The following is an 18,965-nucleotide window of genomic DNA, read 5'->3' on the forward strand; positions in this document are numbered from 1 at the left end:
TCCATGTTCAAATAAAAAGTGCTGATATTTTCACAGTACAATACAAAGAACCATAACAGCATTTTCCCTCTCTTCTCTTATCTGGTTTCTTGGAGAACATATGTGAGTGACACAAGACAAACAAATATAAGAACTGAACAATTAACAGGAATCTGCAACTTTAGACATTTCAGTAAACTATTCTGCATTGCATTTGCTGGCCAAAAGTCTGTATGTCATTTGTGCACGATGAATGATGTCCCCATAGCTGAAAACTCGCTCCACTTTTGACAATATATTTTTTTCTCGACGTAGATGTCTTCAAATACACAATCCATGCTGAGATAGAACTGGATATTATGATGGTGACAGAGAGAGGCTCTCTTCCCCGAGTTCAGATACAGAACCCAGGGTTGCCAACTCTCACGCATTGAGCGTGAGACACACGCATTTGACCGTCTTCACACGCTCTCACGCCACACATCCGATTTCTCACGCCGGAAAAAAATCTAGTTTATTTACCTCTGATCCACATCTATGATTCAATGAGTTACTTCGCTCTGGCACCAACCACTGGCGATCGATCGATCGCGATATAATACTTAATTTGTGTCCATTTTACACCCCGCCCGGTAAAAATTTACGTTCGCCAACCCCCCATTTGATTGGTTGTGCTGCAGCTCATGCGCACACACACACGTACAGAGTGTGGAAAAGCAGAGGACTGGTCTGCGTCAGAAGGACGGAAATGAAATTAATGAGGCGCACTTTATAAATATTAATATGCGTTTTAAAATTTAGATTTGGGGTAAAAAAAAAATCAAGTCTTTGCAAGTAAACAGGTTCAAGTCCAATTCAAGTCCCAAGTTATTGGTGTAAAAGTCCAAGTCAAGTCCAAGTCTCTGAATATTTTTTCAAGTCAAGTCAAAAGTCTTAATATTAATGACTCGAGTCTGACTCGAGTCCAAGTCATGTGACTCGAGTCCCCACCTCTGGAAACAAGAATATGTCTAATTGTCCATACTAGGTCCAAACTACCAACAGATCTTGGTACCAACATGATTTATTAGATGCAGATGTGAGAAAATGCATCAGCCTAAGCGAAACACTCACACACCAACACACACACACACACACTAGCAGGGGGTTTGCATTACTGACTGGAATTTATGTAGCCCTTTATGTAGTCCTTTGCAGTTCTGCCTGTATTTTCCATTTTGGTTTACCTTTGACCCTTGTCCTTTTCTGTTTAATATCAATAAAAGCTGAAATAAAAACATATATATGGCTTATATATTAAATAAACCCATATATACAGGGGTTGGACCCATTTTGCCTTCAGAACTGCCTTAACCCTTCATGGCAAAGATTCAACAATGTACTGGAAACATTCCTCAGAGAGTCTGGTCCATATTGACATGATAGCATCACACAGTTGCTGCAGATTTGTCGGCTGCACATCCATGATGTGAATCTCCCGTTCCACCACATCCCAAAGGTGCTCTATTGGACTGAGATCTGGTGACTGTGGAGGCCATTAGAGTACAGTGACCTCATTGTCGTGTTCAGAAAACCAGTCTGAGATGATCAGTGTTGGGAATGTTACTTTAAAAAAGTAATTATAGTTACTCACTAATTGTTCAAAAAAGTAACTGAGTTAGTAACTGAATTACTCTATAATAAAAGTAACTCGTTAAAAGGGAAAGTAACTATTTGCATTACAGTAAAAAAAAAAAGTTATCTGCCAATGAATAAGGATTTTTTTGAAAAAAAATCAGTTGAAATGAGTAGATCAGAAAGGTGTTTAACTTTTGATATTTATTGCACACCAACAGACCAGAGCAGGATAAAATCCTTAAAATCCCAAATCTTTGTATATATATAAAAAAGCACAAGTAAACAGTTACACTATATAAAGTGCATTTACATCTATCAAATTAAATAAAATTCTCTCAACCTGAGACAACTTGTTTGTTCACAACAGAAGTAAACTTAACAATAAAACCTCTATTCTTAATTAAATAAATCAAATACCCAGTCTGGTAGACATTCAGGAACTTCAAGTATTTTCCTAAATGTTTATATCGCCACCTTGAAAATGTAAATTTTTCTTCGGCTTGCTCCTGACTCGCCATTTCTGCCTCATCTCCGTTTGTGTCATGTGTCACTGGTGTGTTTCGGCACGCATGTAAAAACACTGGCTCTGATTGGCTATCATAACGCTGCCTTAGCCAATCGCTTACTGACTTGTTAAAGTTAAACAGGTGTTACGCCGAAAACTGTGACCTATCGAGATCTGTTACTCCTCACTAACCTGGGCAGGGGTCCGCTCAGATTACTATGAGTATATCAATATATAGTAACGCGCCGCTTTTAATGACCAGTAACGTCAACGGAGTTGTAACGACAGGAAAATTTATTAATTATATTATCATGTTACTGACAAAATGATGCCGTTATTTTTAACGGCGTTATTCGCAACACTGGAGATGATTCACGCTTTATGACAATTTTGGTTAGTCAAGAGCACCTCATTCATGGCCTCAGGCCTGGGAATTGAACCCACAACCCTCCGGTTACAAGACCAGTTCCCTAACCACGAGACCATGACTGCCCAAGGTTCGACATGTTGTGTGTTCAGAGATGCTCTTCTGCATGCCTCAGTTGTAACAAATGATTGAGTTACTGTTGCCGATCTATCAGCTTGAACCAATCTGGCCATTCTCCTCCGCCCTCAACAATGCATTTGCACCCTCAGAACTGGCGCTCACTGTATAGTTTATTTTGTGGGCCATCCTCTGTAAACCCTAGAGGTGGTTGTATGTGAAAATCCCAGTAGAACAGCAGTTTCTGAAATACTGGGACTAGCCCGTCCTGTACCAACATGCCACATTCGTCTTTTTAAAAACAACTGCAGCTTTCACCATAGCGGAAAAGCAACTGTTGGTTCTACATACACTTTGGTGTCCATTTGATGTGCAGTGAGTATAATTTAACGTGATCACTGATCTCCAGCCTGGTGACCACTCTGAGGATCTGCTAGGATGTACCCTAAACCTGGCTGACAACATATTAAATTATTTTATATCATTAATTGAAAGCCTACATTTAAAAGGCATTTTGGTCCAACTTGGGCTGAATGATCACAGGTGGGTCTTTGTAATTGTTGGCAGCATGGAAAACAAACTAATGAAAGGCCAATTCTGATTTAGCTAACAAGTGACAGACAGCCAACCTACACACTACCATGAACAAACGCTGAAAAATATTATGCATATATTAATACATATATGTATGGAAGGTCATACTGCCTCATCTGCCCAAGCAACACAGTGATGTATCAGAGACTCTTCGAAACACGCACTGCATGCATACATGTGTGTATCGGCAGTCAGCATCTGGTCTTACTTGGGCAATAATCAATCAAAAGTACAACCCCCATGTAGTCCCCACCCCACGATTGTGGAAGATATCCAAGCCACATTAAGACCACGGGGAACAGTCGGTGTAATCAACGAGGCTGCAACATGGGTGGAGTTAAGCCAAAACTTTTTTTTTTTTTAATGCACAACAGGTGGGGTTTTTTTTTTTTTTGCCTTTTCTTTACTTTTTTTCCTTTTTATAATTTTTATAAACAAAAGCTGAACATAACATTGTAAACAACAATCAAGCTCTTCAGTAAGGTACCACTGATTTTAAAGTGCTCCCCCCAAATCTCCTCCACCCCATTGCAACTTTTTCCATTTAATTTTCTCCGCTTGGCAAACCCCATGGAACTCCCGCCTGCAGTGAACAAATAAAGGAAGAGAAAAAGAGGGTGGGGGTTAAAGGTCACACTGATCAGTGGAAACACAAACTAGGTGTAAGAGTGGACAATAGAGCGTCTGAATAAGCCGAACACTCGGGCCAGCGTCTCCACGGCTACCGAAGGAGCAACCGTGCACAGCAGCATGGTTACGCCACCAGACACGCTGGAGACGCTGGTGTGCCGTTTTACCTGAAGGGCCTCCTCACTTCTTAGGTGACATCTCCTTGGCTTGGTGTGCCTGCAGAACAGCGACCGCTTCCTCAACCTAAAAGCACGCAGACGGGAGTCAGCGGCGTGGGGGCGGGCTCCTGGGGGGGAGGGGCGTGGGCGGGGCGGGGGCGGGCCTACCTTAGCGTGCAGGGACTCCGGGGACTCCAGCATGTGCAGCAGTTCTGAATTGTCGATCTCCAGCAGCATGCCAGTGATCTTGCCGGCGAGATTAGGATGAAGGGCCTGGATCAGCGGATAGAGGCGCTCGCCTGTAGACACACACACACACACACACACGTGAAGGCAGGCCCCACCCTGGCAGGTATTTCCAGCCACGTGTACAAGCGTCTCACCCAGCAGTTGTTTCTGCTCCATAAGAGGTGCAGCAGCCAGCATAGATGGTGTGAGGGGTTCCTGACCTTTAACGTGAACGGCGGGCTCCAGAACTGGAGGGGGCGCCATCTACAAACACAAGCCCTCTGGAACATCAAGGCTGAAAGATCAAGTCTCCCACACTGGGCACTTCCTGGAAGCGGTGCCCAGCCCAAATGCCCGGATCAAACCCAGATGCCCCACATACGATGGCGTGTGTGTAGCGTGCACATTACCTGTTGTGCAACGGAGGCTGGTACGCTGACCACCTGCTGCACATTTCGGACGCCGGTCGAGTATTTGTATTGATTGGCTCCTCTCATCATAGCCCCTCCCACTGTGCGCCCCCCAGCCGTTTGGGTCCCAATGTGAGCTGGACAGAGAGACGCTGCAGTCACCAAAAATATTCCAATGTCACCATTTTGTTTTTACTGCGTTTACTCAGAAGCCAATGTCTCCCCTCGCCCACTAGACACCAGAGCACTTCAGCCGGCAGCGCCTTGACAGATCAGACGTTTAATAGGTACTTCGGAAGCTTCAGACTCAGACCACGCCCCTCAAACCACTATTTACCTCCAAGTAGGCAGGAAATGGTACACACACACACACACACACACACACACACACAGGGCATGTGCAGGACAGCTCAGATTCCAAAATTGGCAACATTAAGCAGGTCTCCTCAGGGTGCAGGCGTCACGGGAAAGTCTTGTGTCTAGGACTCATTTCTCATGCCTCTGGGAATCCAGCAGGGATCCTGCAGGCGAGAGAGGCGGAAGCACAGGGGCATCGAGAGAAAGGGGGCGGTCCAAAAGGAAGGGGGCGGGCCGAGGGGAAGGGGGCGGGCAACAAACGAATATGCGCTGCTCTAGGAAACGAAGACAAGCAGCTATTTCGAGCTGTGGCTCGGCGGGAGAAGAGCTCCATTTTTAGCTATGCGGGCCAGCACACAGCATGCCATCGTGGTGATGCCCTCAGTACCCGTCCCAGCCCCACTAAAGGGGAGCTCAGTCCTATAGCCTTGACGCTGTGGCCCTAGGAACGTGTGGCTTCGTCAGGAGCGTGCTGATGTACACTGGTGATGACATGACTACAACATGGATATACACACGAAGGTCACCGACAACAAACTTAAATAGAAAAGAGATGTGATGAGTTGAAGTGGTCACACTGCAATAATGAATCAATTGCGTAACCTCACACGTGTCGCTGAGGGCACGACGTTTCCACACACACGGTAGACCACGCCAGAGCTTGCTGGGAGAGAACTCCAGACCACTCCTTTCAGGAGGACCAGAGATCAGTTCTCTGGACCGTTCCAGAACTCAAAGACGTCCACGCTTGACCACAATATACCGAACTCTCAGAGACAGACAGTTTGGAACCACCATCCTGCCCAGTTCAACGATGGACACTGCTGCCTGGCCGGCCCGGCACTGGCACATAATTGGGTGCTAAAGTCCTCGTCTTTCTCAAGACTAGAAATGCAAGTTCAGGCGCCCAGTTCAGGTTATTAAAAGCCTGAACTACCAGTAGAGGCACCACAGTCCTTGGGCAACAAGAACTGGGAGCAGAGGAAGCCCAAATCATTGGCACATCGACAAGCCGAGCGCCAGAACGCCGAGCTCCAACCAACACGTCCGATCTGCCAAGACACTGCGAGCGGCTCATTTAAAAGGGGGCGACTGCGTCCATAACGTGCGCCTGGCCGCTCCCTTACCCATCCTCTGAGTGGTGACGACGCCTGGAGCCTGGGTGGAGGCCTGCCTCATGGTGCTGATGGGGGTGGAGGCCCTGCGCGGCATGCCCGACCTCACTATGTGAGCGGAGTACGGAGCTGACGCAGCCAAACAAAACAAGCGTTAGGACACCTGGGAGTTCATATATATGACCATAATTCGGGTTAGAGGCTCTGGAGCGTCCTGTTGACATGTGGTCCTCAAACCCTGGTTACAGAAACCAGGGGAAGCACAGATTCTGCTTTGAAGGAACTCAAAAACCATACAGGCTGGGGTAGTTGGAAGAAACCCAGAAAGCAACAGTAGCATAGAGTCACCTTAACCAGGTTTCTGGTTCACTGTCTGCATTCTAAATGTGTGCCGAGCAGTGTTGCGAATAACGCCGTTAAAAATAACAGCATTAGGTAACGGCGTCATTTTGTCAGTAACGTGATAATATAATTAATTACTTTTCCTGTAACGCCGTTGACGTTACTGGACATTAAAAGCGGTGCGTTACTATATATTGATATACTAACAGTAATCCGAGCGGACCGCTGCCCAGGCTTGTGAGGAGTAACAGATCTCGATAGGCCACAGTTCTCGGTGTAACATCTGTTTAACTTAACAAGTCAGTAAGCAATTGGCTAAGGCAGCGTTATGGTAGCCAATCAGAGCCAGTGTTTTTACACGCGTGCCGAAGCACACCAGTTACACGCGACACAAATGGAGAAGAGGCAGAAATGGCGAGTCAGGAGCAAGCTGAAGAAAAGATTTGCATTTTCAAGGTGGAGATACAAACATTATTTAAGAAAATACTTGGAAGTTCCTGAATGTCCACCAGACTGGGTATTTGATTTATTTAATTAAGAATAGAGGTTTTATTGTTAAGTTTACTTCTGTTGTGAACAAACCAGTTGTCTCAGGTTGAGAGAATTTTATTTTATTTAATAGATGTAAATGCACTTTATATAGTGTAACTGTTTACTTTTGCTTTTTTTTTATACACACAAAGATTTGGGATTTAAAAGGATTTTATCCTGCACTGGTCTGTTGATGTGCAATAAATGTCAAAAGTGACTGAAAACTGCTTTTTCAAATAATCCTTATTCATTGGCTTATAACTTTTTTTTAACTGTAATGCAAATAGTTACTTTCCCTGGTAATGAGTTACTTTTATTATAGAGTAGTTCAGTTACTTTTTTGAACAAGTAGTGAGTAACTATAACTAATTACTTTTTTAAAGTAACATTTCCAACACTGGTGCCTAAATGTGTGAGTGACTAAATGAAGGCTTCTCCCTTCAGGAGCAACGAGGATGCGGTGTTAACGAGGCACTTGGCCGTGATATTGGAACAGCTAGCAACTCTCCTACCAGACAGCTAGCTGGTTGAACAGGGGTGAAACACGACTGTTACGAGCCCCACATTCTGACAAGAATATCTACTGTGCGTTTTCTGTGTGCTCCACGGGGAGCCACTCCGCCTGATGAAAGCGTGTCTTGTGTGGACTGCGAGAGCTTCCTCCTACCCTGGGGTCTGGGAGCTTGAACGGCGAAGCGCGGCGGAGGTCGCAGGGTCGGCATGGTGTTGTAGAAGGCGCGTCCCTGAGGCTGGTAGCACAAAAAAAACAAAACACGGCGCATGGTAACCAATCGTCAGCGGGCGCGTGGGTACCAAAGGCAAGCAGCGCGCCCGCTCACCTGGGGCACGGAGGGCACGTAGTAGCCGGAGTTGTGCGGGTAGGCGGGCATGGGGCTGGGGACGGCCCGGACGCTCGCCAGCCTCTGCATGTACTGGCTGGTCAGCATGGCCTTGCGCTCCTCCTTCCGCTGCGCCAGGGCCACGTAGAGCGGCTTGGTGCTGACGATGCGCCCGTTCATCTCCGTCACCGCCTTGGTGGCCTCCTCCGGGGAGGAGAAGCACACGAAGCCGAAGCCCTTGCTGTGGCCTCCGTCCGTCATCACCTAAGCGGACGGCATGACGAAACACGTTGGGACGTTCAGATGCATTTCAAGGTAAAGGTTTTTTTTACTAATCTGCTTTGGTGGTATCGGAGAGGCGTATTCAGAGACCATGATTTGGTTACCTTAGCGCTGGTGATGGTTCCGTATGGAGCAAACTCTTTTCTTAGCTTGTCATCGTCAATGCCATCGTCTAGATTCTTCACGTAAAGATTCACGCCCTGCACTCAAACGCATGAGGACACACGCACATACAAAAGACCTCAAATTTAGACCCACACTCTCTCCCTCACACACACACACACACACACACACAGGTACGTCTTGCTGCTTGTTTACCTGGTAGCGGTTCAGGCGCTCCTGCTTGATCTGCTCAAACTTGCGCTTGAGTTCGGACTGGCGCTCCATCCTCTTCTGCGCCCTGCCCACGTACAGAACCCTGCCGTTCAGCTCCTTCCCATTCATCCCCACCACCGCCTGCAACCCAGACACCGGCATCTAAGAGACTACGTATCCCAGGGTGCTCGGCGGCTGGTGCACCAGCCTCCAGCCCTCTCACCTTCTGTGCGTCCTCGTGGCTTTCGAAGTTCACGAAGCCGAAGCCACGGGAGTGCCCCTTGTCGTCAGTCATCACGCGCACGCTCAGCGTCTTCCCTGTCGATCATGAGTCAAGGAGTGAGTCACACAGCAGAATATGACCCCCAGCACTAGCCCACCGCGTTGGGTAAAATAGCTGCAGGTGTAATTTCTGGCACATCTCCCCACCACCTTTTAAATGGGGGCGGAGCTACCTTACCGTATTCAGAGAAGATACCACGCAGTTTCTCACTGTCCAGGTCCTCCCCAAAGTTCTTGACGTAAACGTTGGTGAACTCCATAGCCTTGGCGCCAAATTCTGCCTCTCGCTCTTTCCGAGATTTAAAGTGTCCGACAAAGCTGTTCATCCATAGGCAAAAGACACAGGAGGAGGAAACGAAAACGTTACGTCTAAACCACATAACCGACGTTCACTTACAGCCCACATAAAACTCTTAAATCTACACTGAAGTCGGCCAGGCCGTCTACGCTACGAGGTGCAGCGCTAGAAGCGAGGGCCGATAAAACCGTTTCCTCCTGCCAATCCAGCCCTCGCTGTGCAAGTGTGCACAAACTCCCTCACCGATCGCGAGTGACATGCAGCTACCTTCAACTCCCGCAGCTACCGGCCCTCAAGTGCACTGACCTAATTGTGGACAGCTGAAAATTTGGCCCCAGGGGAGACAATGGGCCTTCACTGCTTTCCACCTCTTTACCTGCCTCCTTTCTGAGCAAAGAAACGTGAAGACACACCCGTGAGGAATAGAGATCATTACCAGTTTGGCTTTTTTTTTTTTAATGCAAAAGACTCAAACGAGGCTGTGGCATGCGTGGTTGGGTGCATTTACAGAGCGGGCAAGGAAAGACCAGAAAACACCAGAGTGCAAGACGGTTGTGCTGCAGCAGGCGGTACGGAGGGTTTCACACGCACACTTTACGGTCGTTCAGGAGCATGCCGTTCATGGTCTCGATGGCTCGGTTAGCTGCCTCCTGAGTCTCAAAGTGCACGAACCCATAGCCTTTCGAGCCATTCTCATCGCATACCACCTGTGAAAGAAATCTGGTTTTACTGCCACAGCTCACCGGAACACTGATGGGCTTGCACCAATTTCACCAAAATAACTGGATCACGTGTATGCCTGGATTCAACAAAAAACAAAAAGTGATAATTTGTGTCCTGCAGAGAGCAACCTACCTACCTTACATGAGAGAATGTTTCCAAAGGCAGAGAAAGTGTCATAGAGTGCTTTGTTGTCAATGGACTCGTCCATGTTCTTGATAAAGATGTTCCCTACTCCGGACTTCCTCAGACAGGGGTCTCTCTGTGACCACATGATCCTGATTGGACGACCCTTTATGACCTCGTAGTTCATCGTATCCAGCGCACATTCCGCTGGGGCACACAAGCAGCAAATTTGAATATCGTGAAACAGAACCTCATACCATTAGGCCGAATAACCGCAGAAAACAACAGTTCCACGTAGTTATCACACATGCCAAACCAACACCACCATGTTACCCGTCTGTGTCCTCAATAGAACACAATGAGGGGAGGGGAAGACTGTGAAAAAGCTCAGTTAGAAGCAGCAAGTCGTGCAGGAGACGTCAGTCCTCACCGTCGGCAGGCTGCTGGAAGTTAATGTAAGCGTATCCAAGTGACCTGCGGGTGATGATGTCTCGGCACACGCGGATGGACATAATCGGTCCTGCAGGTGAGAACTTCTGGTAGAGCATGGCCTCGGTGACATCAGGATGCAGATCGCCCACGTAGAGAGACGCCAGTGGGTACGCTGGCCCGCTGCTGTTCATCCCTCAAGCTCTGCAGTTGTCATATTAATACAAACACCTAAAGGCGAGCTATATACTCCATTAGCATCTGGAACAGTCCTGAACCCAGACCCAAAATTCTTTTTTTTTTTTTTTGCTGTATCTTTTTTTTTAAACCTTGTATCCAGTAATGAATGTATTGTAGCCCAGCTTCTGAAATAAATATATAAATGAATAAAGAATGTATGGAAGTTGATCCAATGCAAAGTTTGGTGCTTCACACACATAGTATTGAATCCGAGCGTTAAGGGAAGTTCAAGGCCAGTCAGACAGTTCAAAACCGTCCCAAACACGACAGACACTTCTTAGTTAGTTCGTGAATTTAGAACAATAACGAACCTAGTAACAAGGTTAAAGAAAACAGTGACGAACACAAACCGAAATACACAGTCGTTATTAAAATAAACAAAAAAAAAACAAAAACGATTTCGCTTAGTTAGCTTAGCATAACATTCAAGTTAATTAAACGTGGCACACGCACCAATTTACGGATTTTGATTCATCTTCAGTGGTACGTAACTTTTGATAAGGCTTATGTAATGTCTCACTAACACGCATGTTATTGATCTTACTTACCTTTTCACCTAAAACAAATTTAGATTGTATGAAGGCCGCTTCGCGTCCGTTAATGTTAGCCAGCAATTATTCATCAACGTCTCCGTTTGATTGTTGTGTAGAAACACCTGCCATGTCAATCCGCGCCTGACACGTCCAATTAAAACGGGGTGTCGTTAAACTTCCTCGAAATTGAAAACGCTCCGCGAGAGAAAATAGGTCTCCCAGAAACACGAGTGGCATAAGAGAAACGATGTCATAGCACTTATTTTACATACCACTACTGCAAAAAATTACATATAGGCGAATCCACTATATAATACTACGTAGCTGCTCAAAGGGAGGTGTTAATTATAAGCTGTTTCATCATCGGTCCACTAGTAGAGGAAACCGCATTTTCAGCCTCGACGTGTTTTATGAACACGTCGTAAATATGTAAAAGAACATTTGAAGTAACTGGTGCATGACACAAATACGTGTATTGCCGTATCTCTTCTGGGTATATCTAAGGCTTTTTAAAGTTTAACTAGAGGAAATATGGCCTCAAGATACCCTACATCGCAGCATATGTAATTTTGTTAACTCTGCGGAGAACCACTATTGGCTATATTTATTCCCAATTGTATTTTTAAATCACAAAAGTCAACACTTCTGATCTTTACTACCTAAAGCGTCTTAGCCTGCTCATTTTTAGATGTGATCTCATGTCGTTGTTTGTGAACTTCCGTTAATTATTCCTGTGTGTGTAGAATGTAAGACCTTAAATAAATACACATTTTCCATTGAAATTTAGTTTTCAGACATTTACTTTATGAAATGGCCACTTGACCATGTGTCTGAACAGGGCTTTCAGGTACCTACCCCAGCACTCAAGCCAGGAACCCAGGCTGAGAGGCATAGCATCAGTGGTCCAAAAAAAAAAAAAAAAAAAAAAACCTCAATACTCAAGAATTACAGTGTTTGGTGAAAATAAACTGCCAGTTTAATAACCATACAATAAAACCTGAAAATACCATGATGAATTACACTAAAAAACGTCTGTAACAAAAAAGAGAAAAAATAAAGAAAAAGAAATGCACAACCAGCTAAGTTGGGGAAAAAAATGGGAATCATTAGGAAGGACTATTTAGAGTTCACAATCCCCAACTCCAAAACACACGTGAACGTATACACACACACACACACACACACACCGCAGCACTCACACACACACACACACACACACACTCTCATACACACACTCCTTCACTCACCCAATGTACACAACAAATATGGATCTGCTATTCAGTACTACCATGTTATATTCACAAATAAAAATGACTGGACCTGCCGACGTCGGCAAATTCACCCTGCGAGCCCCCCAGCCCAGACCCCGTCGCTGGTGCCTGTGTGAGGGGCTTCAGTGTGTGTCTTGCTTCAGGTGGGTTTAATTTATGGGGGACAGGAGTTTAAGTGGAAATATGGGGTAGAATTGTAGAGTGGGGTGGTGTGGATGGGGTGGGAAGGTTTGTGGAAGCCATTTGTGTGTGTGTGTGTGTGTGTGTGTGTGTGTGTATTTCGTTAAAATGAATGTGTGTGCGCGCACGCGCAGATGTTTGGAGGTCAGTGCAGATCCTCTAGTTCTCTCCCACACCTGCGTCCCCCTCTTCAGTCTGGGTTTCTGACGTCCACAGCTACAAAGGCAACAAGACACAAACCACTGAAACGTTGCACAGCACTGACCAAACAGGTAATGAAACACTGGAGTGACTGCGTGAGTGTGGGGTGCAGGCGAGGTGGCGTACGGTGAGATTGTCCCTTAGTAGCTGCATGATCAACGTGCTGTCCTTGTAGGAGTCCTCGTTTAGGGTGTCAAGCTCAGCAATGGCTTCATCAAAGGCCTGGAAACAAACTCAGTTCCTTAGCAGCATGTTCATTTTGACCCTCTAATAAACCCTAACTGCGATGTTTTGGCTCATGACATGTATGATGTTTATGCTAGATTTGGCACAAATCTATTAATGTCAGTGGTGGTCACGTGTCCTCTTACCGTCTTGGCAAGGTTGCAGGCCTTATCAGGGTTGTTGAGGATCTCGTAGAAGAAGACAGAGAAGTTCAGAGCCAGACCAAGCCGGATGGGATGTGTGGGCTGCATTTCCTTCTTGCTGATATCAAACGCATCTTTGTAGGCCGTCTCAGAGTTTTCAACTGTTTCTGAATGGAGAGACGACACACGCTAAATTATACCCAATTATATAGAGAATTTGTCCTTGCAGCCATCATTCTTTCACAGGGCAGTCATGGAACCAGTCTTGTGACCGGAGGGACATGGGTTCAAGCCCCAGGACATGACTGTGAAGTTCCCTTGAGCAAGGCACTTAACCTCAACTGCTCCCCGGGTGCCGGGTTAAGGCTGCCCACTGCTCTAGGCAAGTGTGCACCACAACCCCTAGTGATTACTAGTGTGTGTGTGTTATCACTGCACAGATGTATGTGCAGGACAAATTTCGATTGGGGTGAAAAAAAATCACAATTGACAACTATGGCACATTTATTTACATAATTCGTATAGAAGACCTGAGAATTCTAACTTACTTGGTTTTTCTTCTGCAGACGCCACTTCAGACAGGTACCTATGATAATCGCCTTTCATTTTCAGGTAGAAGACCTTGCTCTCAGGTTGAGAGGAATTGGGAATGAGAAATGTATCCAGTAGTTTCTGAAGAAACAAGGAGTGAAAACATGAAGAACCCATGAAGTATGAACTATAATTTCTAAGCAAAGAAATTATTTAAAATAAACATGCTCAGTGGGTCTTGGATGAAATATAGAAAACAGCAAAGGAATTTTGAGGAATGTGGCAAAAATGGGGGAAAAGCATTTTAAAACCCAAGAAAATACTGCAATTAAGGGCCAGCAAACATGTGAGGTTGCAGGGTGGCATTACCAGAACATCACCACAGATCTCCTTCAGCTCTTGCTCAATCTTGGTGCGATACTCGCGGGCCATCTGCTGTTTCCTCTCGTTGCCCTCGGTCTTCTGCTCGATGCTGGAGATGACGCGCCAGGAGGAGCGCCGTGCCCCAACCACATTCTTGTAGGCCACGGAGAGCAGGTTGCGCTCCTCGTTGGACAGCTCCACACCACCCTCGGTCACCGCCTTCATGGCGTTAGCCATGTCGTCGTAACGCTCTGCCTGCTCAGCCAGCTTGGCTTTCTGCACCAAGTCGTTCTTGTCCATTTTCAGACTGGCAAAGACAAATGGGGACAGAATGTGAGTCAATACAAAGCGGGGAGTTGTTTATTTATTTATTTTTTTTTTGGGGGGGGGGGTAGGACAAAGCATTTCAGTTTCTGACTGAACTGTACTTAGCCACATTTGATGGTTTTCAGAATATCAAGGTATACCTTTGTGAAAATGTTGATACCTCTGTAGAGGTTATTCTAATGGTAAAAATAGCAGAAAAGTCGATTTCAGCCTCTCTGGTTTCACTGCCTGCTGCATTTGATGGCGCCCTTAACCAAGCACTTTCGGTGTAAACCTGTCACATCCTTAGATGCATCATTTAAGGGGAACATAAGCTGAACAAATGGAAAAACATCTCACCCTATTCACACATGAAACTTGTGCACTTTCTGAGGTGGATAATGAAGATTTCATAACATTGTAGAATACGTACATCGTGAAGACGATTCAATAAGATAAATCCTTAGAAATCGTGTTCTTTTGAAGTTACAGACGTAGAAAAATCTGTTTGCATTCACCAGATAATTATTATTGTGTGCGAGATCAGCGAATACGAGGGACCGTCGCAGATGGAATTTAAAATACTCTCGTTCGGCGATTAAGCAGCTTCTTAAAGCCACAAGATGTCACAAATATTACAAGGTACTAATTAGGGCATGACCCATTTAAACACCGCCGCATGTCCGATCGCTTGGGAAATGCTGTGCTGCACCGCCACGGTTAAACGAAACATGGACATGAGGGGCCGCCCTGCCACTCACAGGACGGAACCAGCCAGTGACACGGCCAGTTCTCGACCCGCCGCGTATCTCCCAGAGAAATCTCTCCCAACAACTCGACATTTCGCGTAGTCCTCTGGATGTCCGACCGTTAAACTGTTCAGTGCGATCTCGGCGGTCCGAATCGTCGGCGTTTCAGTCGCCTGCCGTGGGCTGCGACGTTAGCCGAGCAGCTAATCACGTTAGCACGCGAGCTAAGCTACTTGGCGACACGTATAAAAAAAATACGCGCACCAACAAAAACGGGGGTGGCGGCGTTTGTGTAGTTTTATATAAACTACCCAGCCCACTGGGACGTCACATCACATTCTAATTCCCAAAAAAAAGGTTTAAGGGTCGCGACAACAAAACGTTTCCAGCGCGGCGCCGTTGTTGGTTTAGAGGGAGTCGGGGAGGCCTTGAGGAGGCGGGGAGTCGCCGGCCCAGCCCGCTCCTTCTCCTGCTAACGGGCTAGCCGCTGCGCTCGAGCGCCGCTAACGTCCGCGAGCGTCACCTTCGCGCTGAGGCGCCGATACCGAAGAAACGGCTGCGTGCGGCACACGGCGAGACTTGTTGTAACCGGTAACACGGAAACTCACGTTTAGATGGCGTTTTACTCCCGCTTTTATGTAGGAAAGATACAGTCGGAGTGTCCGTCCTCCTTCTCGCTCTTCAGTCGCTCTGGGCAGTACCACTTCCGCTAAACATGACACATCCGCTTCCTACACACCGTGCCAACGCGAGCTTATCAACCAGCTAGTTGTACATTTATCTGGGAGAAAGCCCCTAAATTACTGAATTACGGTTATTTCCTTTCACAAAAATCGCTGCTTTTGTACAAATGGCCAAAAAAATGCTCACCAGCAATTTATTGGTTGCGCTGTTTGCGCGACATGGACAAATTGTACCGTGTAAAGTTATTTTTGGATTTACTGAATAATCTCCACAGCGGTGTTGTCATTTGAAGAGCATGTTGAAAACAATATCATTATACTTACAACAAAAATGTCTGCACTTTAAAATTCATTGCCAATAGTGTAGAGTATATTACTCAATCACCACATTACATTTTTACACAAAGATGAAATGTCTAGATTCTAACTGCTTGTCAAGGTACAGTTTGTACTGGAAACAAACTGATATAAAGACAACCTTTTCCCCACCAGTTTCCAATTGGCCATTAATACAATGTTTTAATACCTTTGAATTACTTTGTGGAGGTAGGAAAAATACCAAAGGGGCTTGTCCAAAGTCATTCAGTTTAAAGAATGTCCACAAAAAAAGGCAAATGAACAAAATGACAGACATACTGAAGGCTGAACTCAGAGTTGATCTGGCCCCAGCAGACTCATTTCAGTGGCCTGTAGGCAATCTTCATGCTCTTGAGTAGGCTATAGACCAGGCGTACTCAACTAAATTTGTCCGCGGTCCAATTTTGGCAGATACCTGTGACCTGAGGTCCGGTGCGGCGGGGGTGGCGAACGTAAGTTGTTGAGCGGGGGAGGGGGCGGGGGGGGGGGGGTGCGAACGGTGGAGGCGTTTATACTTTCGCGAGCGTTACTGCAGTGTTCTCCGAAATGATAGGCGTTTTGTCCGAAACGATATGTGGTAGAAACACCCCTCAAAACAGGGGAATTAACATTTACCTGACCAATTTTAATGTTGCTATATGTTTCGGGTTTGAAAAGTGCTGGAATTTAGGTTAAAGTACTTTAAAATGCTTGAAATTGTAACTACTTGGTTTCACAACAAATAGCTGTCTGACTGAATAGTTCTCTTGTATTAGGTTAACAAATACGAGCCTCTTGTAATTCCAGGACGAAACATGAGAGAACGTGAAGACGTGAAGATTGGGCGTTTTTTAAATAAACAACCATTAAATAATGTGATAAAAAGCGAATTATTTCGAGTATATGTATAAATATTTAACGTAATTATGTTTAACATGCTGGGAAATATTGAAATGGACCTTGAAAGTGACGTACAAGTGCTTTAATTCCACCTTATAAAGGTGTATGAACCCTGAAAACGTGACTTTGTTCATTGCGCTGAAGCGCGGCGCGAAGTTACAAAATTCGGGAGGTGCACGACCTCTCGAACCGACAGCGCGCGAGGCACTCGCGCACACGCGGAGCCACAGCGATTACGTAATTTTTGCCGCGCGGACCCTCGCGCCGCTCGCGAAGCGTCAACCAGGCAGGCTTGTTGTTGAGCGGGGTGGCGAACGTAAATTGTTGAGCGGGGGTGACAAACGTAACACTCGTGACGGAGTGTTTTGTCAATAGCCCTGAAATAAATGCTACGGTTTTGTTTTGGTCCGTATCCAGTTAATCAGGAATGAGATTGGGTCCGGACAGGACTGCGTTCGGGTCCGGATCCGGACCGCGGTCCGCCAGTTGAGTACCCCTGCTATAGACCATTTGGTGAAAGAGTGGAACAGAACTGAGAAAGGCAAACTAACTCTACCCAGTCCAACAATTTTCCTTCAATGAGATTCATATAAAAAAATTATTTTTTGATAGACTAGCTCAATGAATACATTTAAAAGAGAATATTTCCTAAAGGGGTTATGTTACCTGTACATGTACCGGATCCAGAGAGCAGGTGAAACGCACCTTAAGTCGGGCCAGTGACAAATAAGGATTGGTATGACCTCCAAATCACAAATATATTTAAAGCACAAATATGCTTTAAACATGTTAAAACAACATGCTAGATCAGGGGTGGCCAACCCGCGGCTCGCGAGCCGCATGCGGCTCTTTGCCTGGTTTCATGCGGCTCCCCAGCCCCCCCTGCTCAACAGATTACACTCGCCCATGTACGATGTGGCTCTTTGCCGTAACACAGTAAGAAAAGTGGCTCTTGGTCTATGACGGGTTGGCCACCTCTGTGCTAGATGTTTGTTTAGATATATAGGTTGCATTTCTGTTGGTGCCATAGCATTTTATATGACATTTCTACCATTTTTAACCAATTAAAGAATCACAGTAACATTCCATCAATCAATCAAATTTTATTTATATAACACTTTTTACAACAGTTGTTGTCACAAAGCAGCTTTACAAGTGTCCAAGTCCAAGCCCCCAGTGAGCAAGCCAAGGGCGACAGTGGCAAGGAAAAAATCCCTAAGGGCATGAGGAAGAAACCTTGAGAGCAACCAAGACTCAGGGGGGGAACCCATCCTCCTCTGGCCGACGCCGGTCACCATGATAACATTAAATTGTCAAATGGTGTAACCACAAAAGCATGACAAGTATTAAATTATTCAGCCTTCTAGAAGTTATGTAAGTGTACTGATGAAGTGATTTTTATGAAATATCATTTGAAATTACATTTAAAATATTTTATTTCTAAACTAAGTTTTAATATGGGTTTTAATATGGGTTTTTGGTGTACTGAACAAGTCAATATGCAATAGACATTAATATTTTTTCTCTAATCTTGTGTCAGTTGTTTTAAAATAATTTAAAATTTCATTTTTTACAGTGTAGTACAGTGCTGAAATCATATTCATAATATAATTTGTGCAATATTAGATTTTTATGAGAAACATTGGTTACACCAACTGGTGACAAGCAAACAACAAGCAATTGACAATTTGAATAAAAAGTTATGAAGTTAAGTGATTTAGGTGTTTTAATAAATGTGATCAAAATCTTATAGATTTTTTTAACACTATATAAAACAATACTCCGGGGTCTCCGGTTTCCTCCCACAGTCCAAAAACATGGAGATTAGGTAAATTGGCAGTCCCTGATTCCCTTACAAATTCTCCCTGAGTGTGTGTCTTTGTCCCTTCATGTCCAATAAAAAGCAGTTGTCTGAGTGTGTGCTTGTATGCCCAGTGGTGGATGGTGCTCTGCCACTAGGGTCTGTCCTCTCTCCCCTTCCTGCACCCCATTCAGTCCCCCAGGGGGCTGTGGATCCCGGTTGAGAGTACGCTGTGCGCAATTGGCTGCCGCTTCTCGCTGGA

General features: G+C 45.5%; 2 protein-coding genes across 5 annotated transcripts; both read right to left on the reverse strand.

Moving 5' to 3' along the window:
- Window positions 1-2,007: 2,007 nt before the first annotated feature.
- On the reverse strand, window positions 2,008-11,244 carry pabpc1l (poly(A) binding protein, cytoplasmic 1-like). 4 transcript variants are annotated; one of them, XM_076991493.1, is made up of 17 exons: window positions 10,935-11,018; window positions 10,243-10,445; window positions 9,826-10,019; window positions 9,558-9,673; window positions 9,273-9,353; window positions 8,847-8,986; window positions 8,610-8,704; window positions 8,390-8,527; window positions 8,176-8,271; window positions 7,790-8,053; window positions 7,618-7,699; window positions 6,090-6,206; window positions 4,606-4,742; window positions 4,351-4,459; window positions 4,136-4,266; window positions 3,977-4,052; window positions 2,011-3,762 (listed from the first exon to the last, which is right to left on the reverse strand). In XM_076991493.1, the coding sequence occupies exons 2-16, from the start codon at window positions 10,433-10,435 to the stop codon at window positions 3,990-3,992; spliced, it is 1,956 nt and encodes a 651-aa protein (XP_076847608.1). In that variant the 5' UTR covers window positions 10,436-10,445; window positions 10,935-11,018; the 3' UTR covers window positions 2,011-3,762; window positions 3,977-3,989. The 4 variants fall into 4 exon arrangements, with proteins under 4 accessions (XP_076847610.1, XP_076847608.1, XP_076847607.1 ...); XM_076991492.1 differs by lacking the exon at window positions 10,935-11,018 and adding an exon at window positions 11,030-11,242 and having other exon boundaries at window positions 2,013-3,762; XM_076991495.1 differs by lacking the exons at window positions 6,090-6,206; window positions 10,935-11,018 and adding an exon at window positions 11,030-11,244 and having other exon boundaries at window positions 2,008-3,762.
- Window positions 11,245-11,959: 715 nt separating this feature from the next.
- Window positions 11,960-15,750, reverse strand: LOC143493222 (14-3-3 protein beta/alpha-A-like). The gene is made up of 6 exons (XM_076991496.1): window positions 15,592-15,750; window positions 13,935-14,235; window positions 13,583-13,706; window positions 13,038-13,201; window positions 12,793-12,888; window positions 11,960-12,681 (listed from the first exon to the last, which is right to left on the reverse strand). Exons 2-6 carry the CDS (start codon window positions 14,226-14,228, stop codon window positions 12,625-12,627), a joined length of 735 nt encoding a protein of 244 aa, XP_076847611.1. The 5' UTR covers window positions 14,229-14,235; window positions 15,592-15,750; the 3' UTR covers window positions 11,960-12,624.
- Window positions 15,751-18,965: the final 3,215 nt, after the last annotated feature.

This window comes from Brachyhypopomus gauderio, unplaced genomic scaffold (assembly GCF_052324685.1).
Source record: "Brachyhypopomus gauderio isolate BG-103 unplaced genomic scaffold, BGAUD_0.2 sc83, whole genome shotgun sequence".
In the NCBI taxonomy this organism is placed as follows: Eukaryota; Metazoa; Chordata; class Actinopteri; order Gymnotiformes; family Hypopomidae; genus Brachyhypopomus; species Brachyhypopomus gauderio.

Excerpts from the sequence above, each read along its gene's own strand:
- pabpc1l (XM_076991493.1), bottom strand. The coding sequence starts at position 10,435 with ATGAACAGCAGCGGGCCAGCGTACCCACTGGCGTCTCTCTACGTGGGC. Across the intron at positions 6,207-7,617 it reads TCAAGCTCCCAGACCCCAGG|CTCCGTACTCCGCTCACATA; the intron begins GTAGGAGGAAGC and ends TGGCTGCGTCAG. Across the intron at positions 4,460-4,605 it reads CAGCCTCCGTTGCACAACAG|ATGGCGCCCCCTCCAGTTCT; the intron begins GTAATGTGCACG and ends TTGTGTTTGTAG.
- LOC143493222 (XM_076991496.1), bottom strand. The coding sequence starts at position 14,228 with ATGGACAAGAACGACTTGGTGCAGAAAGCCAAGCTGGCTGAGCAGGCA. Across the intron at positions 13,202-13,582 it reads GTCTGCAGAAGAAAAACCAA|AAACAGTTGAAAACTCTGAG; the intron begins GTAAGTTAGAAT and ends CTCTCCATTCAG. Across the intron at positions 12,889-13,037 it reads CCTGCAACCTTGCCAAGACG|GCCTTTGATGAAGCCATTGC; the intron begins GTAAGAGGACAC and ends GTTTGTTTCCAG.